The sequence below is a fragment of the Elephas maximus genome, chromosome 26, assembly GCF_024166365.1.
Source record: "Elephas maximus indicus isolate mEleMax1 chromosome 26, mEleMax1 primary haplotype, whole genome shotgun sequence".
NCBI lineage: Eukaryota > Metazoa > Chordata > Mammalia > Proboscidea > Elephantidae > Elephas > Elephas maximus.
Window position 1 is genome coordinate 931,240 of NC_064844.1, and position 12,793 is coordinate 944,032.

A 12,793-nucleotide genomic window follows, 5' to 3' on the forward strand; every position below is an offset into this window, starting at 1 on the left:
GTAAAACGGGTTTGGAGAAGGAGCAAGAATTCATTAGTAAGTGTATGGAGAGTCTCCTGATAGCGTCCAGCAGCCTTGAACAGGAACCCCACTCCAGCCTCACAGTTATAGAACGAGGACTCCTGATGCTGAAGACACATCTGGAAGCCTTTAGAAGAAGGTAAATTTTCTTATACCATGTCGTTAGAGTGAACTTAAGTCTTCTGTTTTTTCTTTTTAATTGCTTATGTGTCCAAAAGTATTCTCAAAATAGTTTTGAAAAAGTTTTTGTTGGGGGCAGGTAGAAAGCATAATTTACCAAAAAAAATGAAGGGTCAGTAATAGAAGTAATTTTTAATCCGGAATATTTACCATGTCACTGTGGAGTAGGAATGCGTATCCCTGACAAATGTTGCAAAGCTTTAAAACTCAAACTTTGAGTAGATACGCATGAGTAAAAGTTAGAGTCTCTAGACAGTATTCCATCTGGAAGAAATCATTAATACAGGCAGAAGAGGCAGACCACCACCACTACACAAATTTCACTAAAACTCTCACCAAGAACGTGAAATAATCAGTCATAGTTGAATCGAGTTGAGTCATTTGTTTCATTTGCTGTGTTTTTTTTTTTTTTTTTTTCTTCCTGGACTAGGAGACAGTATTTTAATTTTGAATTTCCATTTACCATGGAAACTTGACCAAAAAAAATTCTGTGTTAATGAATAGCTGTATAATTAATTTAGACATACCCTGTGTAATACAGAAATAAAGCAAATTAACATTTATGAATATGTCGACTAAAATGAAAGGTGAGTAGATAGTTTTAATTAAGAAATTATGTATGTTAAAAGTCATTAACTATGAGTAAATGTAAAAGTAGAAATAACTCTTGAAAAAATGTTAAAGTTAATAAATACCTTCTTTCAACTTCAGATCAGAGTTCAGTACTGGAAAAAATTACTCAGTTAATGTTTATTGATGTTTTCTTTAAAATAGGAAGACTTGAGTTATAAAGATACTTTACACATTCTTTTAAGTAACGTAGTTCCACGTAGTTCCATGGTTTACAGCATTTGGGCACTGCAAAATTTTTTACTTTGATTGTGATTACAATTGGTAGAAATTCTATTTCAATTATTCCTGTGTTTTTAAAGGAACTCAAGTTTTTCCCATAGAAAGTCAACATTGCCTCATCATTTTTACCACTTTAAAAAAAAAAATTCAGCAAATGTGGTAATGTGACTTAGTCACATTAATAAAAAATACATACTCATTATAAAATTCAGACATTTTATTAATATATAATACAGCAAGCGAAAGTTCCCTGTAATTTACGTCTTCCTATGAAAGATAGTTATGGTTAATGACGTGTACGTGTGCATACAAAGTGTTCTCTGTGCAGCAGCGCCTGCTGGTTCAGACCTCAGTCTCACACGGTGCTACCAGTGTTTAAGTACTTCCTTAAAAAGTCTTAAAAAGTTTACTAAATTTCCTGCAGTTCAGGAGGGTTTTTTATAAGTTTAATGAATTTGAATTAAAAAATCACTTCTCAGTTGTATAAAGTTTTTTTCTAATTCTTGAGAAAAATTTCTTGTATGTAGTGTCCTTGACATAAATCTTTGCAAATATTTGTTTGTGTTCTACTCTCAGAGTTAATTTTGGTGTTGAATAATAGATATAAATATTCTTTGGGGATGGCTGGTAGAGAAACTAGAACAAAAAACATTGAATATTCAGAAAAACAAAGCAGTAGTTCAAAAAATTATCTAGGTATTCCCAGGCACATTCTTGTCCAGTATCGCTGTACGGTATCAAGCGTTAACTACACTTAGTGCTACTACTGACTTTATAGTTGCCTGACATGTATAGATTGGAAATACAAAATTATTGCTATGTGTTTGTTGTATTTAAAGAGTAAATAAAAATGTGTTTTTAAAAGGGTTTTCTTTTTAAAAAGAGGTAAGGTGATAATCTTAGGCATTGTTCTAAATGTAAGGAGATTTCATTCCCCGGACAACATTAGGCGATGTCTAGGGACAACTCTGGTTGTCACAGTTGAGGGGAATGACTACTGGCATCTAGTGAATAGAGGCTGTGGGTACTGCCAGACATCCTACAGTGTATAAAGACAACTCTCACAACAAAACATTGAGCCCAAAATGTCAGTAGTTCTGAAGCAGGGAAACCCTGGTTTTAGAATATGTATCAGATAAGGTTGTTTTAAGATTACTCTTTTCTTAGTCATAGATACGTTTCTGTTGCTATTCCTGCCTGGTAATCACAAACCTAGAAGCTGGCTATTGAGTCACGTCCAAGAAATAAAGCAAGTCCATTCATTCTTGCCATTCTATCCTAGAATTGCCGATTATTTTAGACATTGGTAATTTTTTTTCTTAACTCAAGGACCCTGGACCCTGTTTTTAGCAATTTAAAACAAGTTAAAAATTGACAAGTGTTTAGTGGGTGCCTTGCTGTATGCCTGTCTCTTTGTACACATAAGTTTTTGTTATTCTCTTTATATAAAAATTTTAGCAGTCACGGAACCAACTCTTAAAAATTCTGTGATGCTGGTTCACATACACTGAATTATGTTTACTAGAATGTATTTCTGTCTGCGAAAAGTGTTTCCTAATACCTTTTTTTTTTTCTCTTCTGAACGTTGGAATGACAGCTTGCCATTTCATTTACAGGATTACTTTGTTTCTTGCCACCACCTCCTCCTCTGTTTAGAAATTACTGTTCTTAATAGGATTTTTTTACCCAGTAACTTTTCTTTGAAACTATTTTGTTCGGAGCTCTTAGCTATCTCTATGCGTTTAAATTTGATTCAATATGCTGAATCTAAATTTGGTGCTTTAGGTAAAATTAGAGTGTGTCAGAACCTTTTGTAGACTTTTGGTTTGTGAAGTGTTAAAAACTTATATAACATTAAAGTGGCTTAAAATGGTATTTTTCCTATGTGTGATTTTTGTTTTGTTTCAGGTTTGCATATCACCTGAGACAGTGGCAGATTGAAGGCACTGGGATTAGTAGTCACTTGAAAGCACTGAGTGACAAACAGTCTCTGCCACTAAGGGTCGTATGCCAGCCAGCTGGACTTCCTGACAAGGTAGTGACATCGTTGTAATTTCCAAATTGATAATATTTCCCAGCCCAAAAATCTGTTCTTTTTGTATTTTTAAATTGATTGCATCTCATATTTCAGATGACTATTGAAATGTATCCTAGTGACCAGGTAGCAGATCTTAGGGCTGAAGTAACTCATTGGTATGAAAATTTACAGAAAGAACAAATAAGCCAACAAGCTCAGCTTCAGGAGTTTGGTCAAAGCAGTCGAAAAGGAGACTTTCCCGGTGAGTCCAGCCATTCTGACTTTTATTTTGTTCTGTTGTATGTCAACTTTGAACCTTTACTTCTTTGAAGACCCACTAACCGTGTTCGTGGCTCACCTTTCCTTCCCCACCCCTTCGTATGATACCTTGATTCTTAAGCAGTAAGTTGCTCAGAATTGTTTCAGATGTAGTATGCCAACTGTTCTTTCTCATTTCTCCAAAAAAAACAAAAAAAAACTCTATTTAGACTTTTGATGTAACCATCAAAAAACTTGTTTGATGTTATTTGGCGAGCAGTGTGGGAGGCATTGATAAGTTTAAATTTCCATATACTACTCATTATCCAATTTCACACAATTAAAAAAAAAATTTTGCCGTTTTAGTATATTTCATTTGGTTTTTTTCTGAGCATATGAAAATCAGACACCCCCAGATCTCACTTGTGCCTCCCCTCTTTGCCCTAGAAAGTTAGAGAAATTTTTCATGTGGGCCTGAAATGTGTTTGATTCCTCCATTACCATCACCACTAGTGTATTTTCAGTGTCTTTCCATAGCACATAAAATACGAGCTAATCAGAAAAATGACCATGAAAGAAACATCATGAAAGCGGTTACTTTTTACTTACTATTTAAGGATTTGGCATTATAAGTAACAGGTTGTTTATCTGCTTAGGAAAACGATCAAGTTCTCAAAGCTTCCTCTTAGGACTTCTGATTTGCTGTACAGGGTGATCATTCCTTAGCGTCTGTTAGTGAGGAGCCAAGGACGTGTCTGTAGGGTGCTGAGGATGAAACCATATGAGTTCTGAAATACCAAATCTTAAGTTAAAATCGCTTCTTTAGTAATTAAAAAATATTCTTCATACAAAAGAATATATGGTGAAAAGTCTCCCTCCTATCCCCATCTCTAAACTACCCATTTCCCTTTTCTTGAAGTAGACGTTGTTAGTGGTGTGTTATATCCTTCAAGAGATATCAGGATATAATGGAAAATGTTCATATATATGATTTTTTAAATGCAAATGATAGCATTACATTTATACTGTTCCACCCTTTACCTTTATTGCTTAACATTATCTAGAGAATAGTCCACATTAATACATATAGAAAGTTGCCTCATTCTTTTTAAGGCCTGCATAATCCATTATATGGAAATACCATGATTTTTTAACCTATTCTCCATTAACGGACATTTGGATTGTTTCCATTCTGTTGATATTACAAACAGTACTACAGAAAATATCCTTGCGTGTACATTATCTCACGTGTTAGGTAAATACCTCATTAAGGGTGCTGTGTAACAACCCAGCAGCACGTGGACCCAAGGTCAGCTGTGTCTCCAAGAGACCAAAGAAAGATTCCAGAACCAGTGAGCGGGACATATGGTTTATTAGGGGAGCTTACTTATGGGACAGTTGGTCCAGGGTGGCAGCTGGACCAGTTTAAGGAGGCTCCACAACTGCCTCCCAGGGGACACAAGCTTATACACCGTTCCAGCTGGACTAAGGCTCATTGTTTTCCTCCCAAGTCCTTGGGCAGCCATTCCAGCTGGGCTAAGGCTCATTGTTTTCCTCCCAAGTCCTTGGGCAGCCAGCATTCACAGGGACTTCATGTCCAGACCCAGATGTTTTTCTTCTTGTTGCTAAGGCGTTCCTCGGCCTTGGCCACTGGCCCAGTCATGCCACTCTCAGCCTTGCCCCTTAGGCCAAGTCCATCCTCAGTTCATCCCCAGCATGCTTTGGGGAAGAGCAACGCTGACTCCATTAGGACGGGATGCATAATAGCCGAATAGCATTACTGTACAAAGGGATTTTCAGACCCAAAGGTAACTGCTTTTGTTAGGTTGAAATGTTTTATACATAAAGAAGCACGTATAAAATGAATGATAATAAAATGGAAACCCATGCATACTGCCCGGATTAAGAAGTAGAGTATTGCTAGAAGGTACTTGTTTGTACTGCCTTAATACTATCCTTCCCATCCCCCTTAGACACTATCCTGATTTGAGGGTTTGTTTTTCTTTTTGTGTTCTTTATAGTTTTACCTGCACTGTATGTATTTCTGGAGCCTTGGTGGCACAGAAGTTAAAGCACTCAGCTGCTAACCAGAAGGCTGGCAGTTTGAATCCACCCGTTGCTCCACAGGAGAAAGATGTGGCAGTCCTCTTCCATAAAGGTTTACAGCCTTGGAAACCCTGTGGGACAGTTCTCCTCTGCTCTGCAGGGCCAGTGAATCAGAACTGATTCGGTGGCAGTGGATTTTTGGTATATATTTCTAATCAGTGCATTTATTTTTGCGACACCAATTAGCAAGCACAAACCTGGTAGGTTAAAGAAAAAGAGAGAAGACGACAAGCTAAAGGAGTGCAGCTTCACTTCCTTAAAGGATTGTGAAGCCTTGTCTGAGAATACCAGTGTAAAAGTTCTCGCGTATGGTTTCTCAGCACGGTCAAGACATCCTGTGGTAGTGTCATGTTGACGAGATGCTGGAATACAGTCAGAAATACAGTTACATGGTTTGCTTTTAATTTTCTAAGCCCTTCATGACTTGCTTTAGCTCTAAGGAGTAGATAAAAGTAGAATTTCTTCTGTGAGATGAAATGAATGTCCTCAGCTGAGCCAAGCAGCAGCGGGACAAGGAGGTAAGAACAGGAACTTCACTCGTACTTGGTGAAGATAGTCCAGGTGTGCTAGGTAAGAGTCTGGGTCAGATTCCTGAACATTCTTTTCTGAGGTAGAAAAGGTAATCATGACAGTCCTCAATAATACATTTCTCTGCAGTCACACTGATCTGCTGATTGCCCTCCAGCCCTTTGACATCATCCACATGATTCTCTTCTGTGTTTCCAGTGTCCCGTGCTGCCTTCTTCATTGGTTTCGTTTTTGCGTGTGTGCTGTAAGGCAATTTCTAGTAGCTTCTTGAGAGAAAGTTAATGGGGTAAAGTTTTTCACTCCTTGAATGATTGAAAATATATTTCTCATGTTGTCATATCCAAATGGTAATTTGGTTGGTAGAGAGCTCTGAGTTGGAAATTTTGTTTCAGAATTTGAGGTGTTGTTCCATTCTCTTCTTGCTTCCATTGTTTCTGTTGAGAATTCTGAAGCTATTATGATTTCTTTTTTTTTTTTTCTTCTCTGCAAAATATGTAGAAACATAAGAGATTGTGTCACAACACAGTTACTTTTGCAGGACTTCAGACTGGTTTTTTCCAGTTCAAACCCCTGCCGAGAATCTGCATTTCCAACCCAGAGTTGCTGAATCAGAATGTACAGTTTAACAAGACCCCCAGATGATTCTTAGTGTAATAAATTTTGAGATCCACTACCCTACTAGTGGTTCTCAGAGTTGATGCCTAACTAACGTTAGTATCACCTGGGAACTAAGCAGAAACGCAAATTCTCAGTAGGGGTTCCAACCAGAAGGAACCTGTTCAAAGCCTTGTGCTTTTGGGGGTAGAGGAAGGAGAATAGAATAAGAGTGGAGGTTAACCGGGAGCTTGAGTTGTGTTTTTATTTCTTAAGCTGAGTGGTGAGTACATAGGTATTGGTTACATTATTTTCTATGTCTAAAATATTTCATAATAATAATAAAAAAAGAAGTCTTGATGTGCTAGACTTTGTGTTTAACCACTTCTGAGAGAAAACCCCAACTAATACAGGCTTTTTGTTATTCAGGAATGTGGCAAACACTCAAACCAAAAACCCATTGCTACCCAGTCAGTTCTGACTCATAGCAACCCTGTAAATACCCCCAAAGACCCTCTTATTTCTCTCTCGATTTGTTTTGTCATGGTCTATCTTTACTCTAATGTTGGACCTAATTTCATTGGTTATGATGCACATTTATGTGTGTGTGTATATATATGTGTGTGTGTATGTGCGTCTGTCATAGTACACATGTATGTATGGACCTAATTTCATTGGTTATGATGCACGTTTATGTGTGTGTGTGTATATATGTGTGTGTGTATATATATGTGTGTGTGTATGTGCGTCTGTCATAGTACGCATATGTATATGTATGTATAATACACACACAGAAACGGAAAGTGTATTTCAGGATAGGTGCTTAAGAAACACTGGCTATTACTTGCTTTCCTTTTGCGACAATCAGCTGGAGTGTAGAACTGTGCCTTGTCTTTCGCCTCATTAACATGGCTTATATCTCCCTTGTCTCTACCCTGGAAAAGGAGTATGCTTAGAGACCCAGCATTTCTGACATTTTTTACATGCCCTGTTTTTCTCTCCTGTAGTAGATGAGTGAGTTTTCTCTTTGTCCTTTCTCTCCTGAAATTTCACAATACTAAGCCTGAGAATGAGCCTATTTTCAACTATCTTGATGGGTAGTTCAGTATTTAAATATTTAGGTATGTAGTGGGCCCTTCTGTATTGGCAGTTCATATCTTTCAGTTGGGGGAAATTTTCTGGAATTGTTTTGTTGCTTTCCGGTCTTCTTTTTTATCATTTTTCTCTTTCTAAAACTTCTCCGTTATTTAGATGCTTCATCTCATGAACTACTCCTAATTTACTTATCTTTTCTGTCCTACATTTCATTTTTTGTTTTAACTCCTCTTCCTGAGAGATGTTCTCAAATTCATTTTGCAACCCTTCTATTGAGTTCCTCTTTCTGCTGTCATGCTTTTAATATCTAAGATCTCTTTTTTATTCTCTGAATATCCCTATTTTCATGGTTGAAGTACTATTTTGAGATTTTTAGTGAATTTTTTAAAGTGTCAAATCATACTTTTTTATCCAGTCTGTTAGTGTCTGCATTTTAATTAATGTTTAGATAGTTTACATTTAATGTAATTATCTAATTGTCTCATCTCTCCTTTTTCTTCCTCCCCTTTCTTGTTTTGTTTTCTTTTAATGGGTACTTTAGAGTTTACAGTATGAATCTTTATTACAGTGTACTCTCAAATATGTCACTTCACATATAATTTAAGAGCCTTGAAACATTATACTTAAATTTTCCTCTTTCTGTTTTTTGTGCTATTGCATATATTACCAATCCCCAAATTAATTTTTGTTATATTTGCTTTAAGTACATAATTAACTCTTAAGGAAAACTTTTAAATGAGAAAAAAAATTATATTTACCCACATAGTTACAACTTCTGGCCCTCTTCATTCTTCGTGTAGATCTAAGTTTCCATTTTTTTCTTTCAAATGAACTTCCTTTCAAACTTTTTGTAGTGTAGGTCTTCTGGTAATGGATTTTCTCAAGTTTTTGTCTGAAAAAAATGTTTCCCTTCATTTTTGAAGGATATTTTCATTGAATATAAAATTCTAGGTCAGTATTATTTTCTTTCAGAACATTGCGGGTGTTGCTTCATTGTCATTTGGTTTCCATTTCTGACAAGAAGTCCGTGATTTTTCTTACCTTTCTTCTTTTGTGTCCAATTTGTCTATTTTGCTCTTGTTGATTTTAAGATTTTTCTTTAACATTGATTTTCAGCAGTTCGATTATGGGTGTGCTTTGTTGTGACTTTGTGCATATGCGTTTGAGTTTCACTCAGCTTTTTGGGTCTGTGATTTTATAATTTTTAACGGATTTAGAAAAGCTCAGCAATTGTAGTCCTACTCCCCACCCCCTTGTTTTATTTCTGGGTCTCCGCTTCCATGTATCCTATCCTGCGTATTAACCTCTCCTAAGTCAGTGTCTTGTGAGTTCAGTGAGGCTGCTCTGTTGGTTTGTTTTGTCTTGGTCAGGTATTGAAGCTGTTCCTATACCACCTAAGTGTCAGTTGGGTTGTAAGTTATAAGCTTTCTTTACCTCTGGCGTGGGCTCTGTCTTTCTTTTCCTTGGTCTTGCTGGTGACTGTGAGTTCGTATGATTTCCAGCTTGTGAACTTGGTTTGTGTGGTCTCTCTCCTCTTTTCTCTGTTTGTTTATGTCTTTAAGTTTTTAAAAATTTATTCTATTGGCGTTTTAGAGGGTAAAAATTTGGATGTGTATTGTTCAGTACATCATCTTAATTAATGCATTAAACAGTTATTAATTTGAATGCCTACTATGTTGTAATGCTGGGAATACATCTTTGAACATAAATCTCTGCCCCTGTGGAACTGTTTTTGTTTTTGAGGGAAGACAGATAACAAGTATATAACGTCAGGTGGTAATAAATGTTTTACAAATAAATAAAGCAGAGTCCGGGATTAGTAGTGAAGAGGCTCTTCGACTGACTGGTTAGAGCAGCATGTGTTCCAGCATACGTTTGAGCAGAGGCTTGAATGGAGTGAGAGGAAGCCTGTGAATTTCTGGGGAGGAGCAGGGAGGCTGGGGCGCTAAGGGTAGTGAGTAGGAGGATGCTGGAGTAAGTGAGAGGGCACTGGGGTGAGGGGGAGGGCGCCGGGGTGAATGGAGTAAGGGGGGATGCGGGGGTTAGCGGGAGGACACTGGGGAAGGAGGATGGAAAAGTAGGCAACAAAAGGACTTGATGCGTTCTAGAAGTAAATTGCCACAGCCTACTGAGTTTATTCAATTTACTATAAATCTAAAAGGTTGTAGAGGATTTTTTATCTTTTCATGTCAGATTTTTGTTTGCTTTCTATTTCGTAGTGTGTGTTGTGTTTTGTTTTGTTTTGGGTGGAGGAAGGATTGGTGAGTAATAATAGGGAAGAGAGAACTCAGTCATTGTAAATACAGATAGTCCCCGACTTAAGACAGGGTTCTGTTCCGGTGACTCCATCAGAAGTCGGTTCTGACGTAAGTCGAATGCCTTATTTTTTTTGTTTGTTTGTTTTCATTATTATTGCTTTTTATTATCAATATCTTTATAAATCTGGCAGTGTTTTAAATAGTAAAATTGGACATCTGCAAGTGAACATCTGAGAATGATAACGTCCCCCAGTTATGCATTATAACATATTAGTAATGATAAGATGTACAAAAAAAGAACCTGACGCAGTCACAAGTGTGGTTCATCTTAACTTGAAAACGTCCTAAGGTGGAAACTACCTGTACATACTAGTTTCTTCAGCAGTTAGGTATTAAAGAAGCTGATTCTTTTGCATGTGTTGCTGGCGAAAATGCTGTAGGTTCTTAGGAAGCTTATGGAGGACTTTTTACTTGTAAAATTTTTTATATTGTTAAACAAGCAGGAGTTGATATAGTTAGACTGATGTTAAAGAAAGAACTTTCTGGTAATTTTCACTTCCTAAGGCTAATGTTGGAAACCCTGGTGACGTAGTGGTTAAGAGCTACGGCTACTAACCATAAGGTCAGCCATTCGAATCTACCAGGTGCTCCTTGGAAACTCCGTGAGGCAGTTCTGCTCTGTCCTATATGGTCGCTATGACTTGACAGCAACGGGTTTAGTTTGGTTTTCTGGTAAGGCTAATGTTGGACAAAAGGAAGTGTGAACTGAAGTAGGAAGTATACTGTCTTCCCTTCTCTCAGAAATTTATTGAGCTTAACTTCCAGTGGACTTAATGGTCATATTATGGATTCTTGTCAGCAAATAAAATAACCGTTACATAAATGTTCACTTCAATTTTCTGCTGTTTTTCAGGAGGCCTCATGGGACCTGTCAGGATGATTTCTTCTGGACATGAGTTAACAACAGATTATGATGAAAAAGCTCTTCATGAACTTGGCTTTAAGGATATGCAGGTACACATACCAGATGTGATTTGAGTTTGAATCATCTATTCTAGTCAGCAGTTGAAGATACAGTTTAAAACCAGCTCTAGGTGCTTTTGTTACATTACGATACATACGTGAAGTTACTGTCTACTTAAGAGATTTATTTTTTTGTTTTTTAAACCGAAAATCTGATGTGTTATTGTTACCTCACCGGCCCTCCTATCTTTATAGATGGTGTTTGTGTCATTGGGTGCACCCAGAAGAGAGCGGAAAGGAGAAGGTGTTCAGCTGCCAGCCTCTTGCCTCCCGCCCCCTCAGAAGGACAACATTCCAATGCTTCTGCTTTTACAGGAGCCTCACCTGACTACCCTCTTTGACTTATTAGAGATGCTTGCATCGTTTAAACCCCCCTCGGGAAACATGGCAGTGGAAGACAGTGAGGTGACTGCATAGTGTATTTTATTTTCACGGTCTTGTTTTGTCTTTCTCTTGAGAGGAGAATAATTTTCTTAGGCATGTTTTAAGAACTCTAAAACCTAGGAATCCATTTATTCATTAATTAGCTATTTAAGTGCCTAATGAGATCCATGCATACTGTTTATTGTTTTATAAGGGTGATTTAAAGCAGACACAATTCCAGCCTTCTTTGAGTTCAGAGGGGCATCAGATAATAACCAACATACCTAATAGAGGAATAAGTTCAAGTAAATTCACAAACGCTTTAATATAGCGATAATTGCTAAGACGGAAATGTGCTGCGCCGTTATTAAGGGGTGGAGTTGGATAGAGACCCATTTATATATGAGGTGGTTTGGGAAGGGTTCTCTGAAGAGACCATATATGCCCTGAGCTGGAAGGGTGAAAAGCAGACAGCTAAGTGAAAAGGATGAGGAATGATCGTGTTAGAGGAACGTGATTCCTGAAGCCCTTGCATAGGAAGGAGCTAAGCAGGTCTAGGAATTGACAGAGAACTAGTGGGCAGAAAGGGAGGGAGACGGGAGAGTGGAATGAGAAGAATGAGATTGGAAAGGTAGACAGCACCAAAGCTCATAAGCCTCGTGGGCCATAAGTAAAGTGGAAAACAATCCAGGGTTTTAAGGAGATAAACATGCTCTGATTTGTGTTTTATAGATAACCGAGTTTGATTGGCAGGAATAGAGAAAGCAGTAAGAACCTGACGTGCTAGTCCAGGAAGGAGTCAGTGATGTCCTGGGCTAGGATGGTGGCAGTGGAAATTAATTAAGTTGAAACAGCTGTGAAGTGGTGGTAGTGATAGTAGCGTCAGAACCTGTCTAGCTTCAGGGGGAAAATGAGAATCAAGAGCAGCCTAAGGCTGATCCCTGTGAGGTGGAGGTAAGGCATACCTCTTTTCTCTAACGTTTTTACCAGCCAGCCGTCCCTTCCACGGCACTGTCTACTTCTCTGCTGGGTTTGATTGTCTCTTGCAGTGGCCACACACGACTCACAGACCATACTTAGAGTTTAAGTGGCTTATTAAGGAAGCAGCAGGGTACAGCTTAGAATCAGGACCAACAGGCTGCAACTTAGGATCGGGAAATGTGAGGCAAAGTGTAGAAGGCTCTCCTGAAGTGGAGAGCACATCCCTCCCTTCCTCAGTGAAGGACAGCTCTCTCAGCTGCTCTCGTGTGGAGCAAGCAGGCCCTTCCCTCAGCCTCCTCAGAGCAGACCTCTCTCTTCTCAGCCCCCTCAGGATGTACCTCCTCTCGACTCGCTGAGGACAGGCCCATCTGCCTTTGGCCTCCCTGCTCTCGGCCTCTCCACTGCAGACTGACCAGCCTGTGGCCAGCGCAGCAGCTTTGTTCAGCGCTCTTAGCTACACTGCAAGCAGCAGGCTGCTTCTTTCACCGCTGACCCGGCCGTAGGGCCCCTTCAGGCC

At 38.4% G+C, this 12,793-nt stretch overlaps 1 protein-coding gene across 3 annotated transcripts in view; it reads left to right on the top strand.

Moving 5' to 3' along the window:
* The window catches only part of USP34 (ubiquitin specific peptidase 34), a 251,301-nt gene that overhangs the window by 123,356 nt on the left and 115,152 nt on the right, over nucleotides 1-12,793 (top strand). For all 3 annotated transcript variants that reach the window (XM_049870361.1, XM_049870360.1, XM_049870359.1), the window contains exons 25-29: nucleotides 1-160; nucleotides 2,962-3,088; nucleotides 3,185-3,332; nucleotides 10,823-10,923; nucleotides 11,128-11,337. In XM_049870361.1, coding sequence (XP_049726318.1) covers nucleotides 1-160; nucleotides 2,962-3,088; nucleotides 3,185-3,332; nucleotides 10,823-10,923; nucleotides 11,128-11,337 — 746 coding nt within the window. The remainder of the gene's footprint in view (nucleotides 161-2,961; nucleotides 3,089-3,184; nucleotides 3,333-10,822; nucleotides 10,924-11,127; nucleotides 11,338-12,793) is intronic.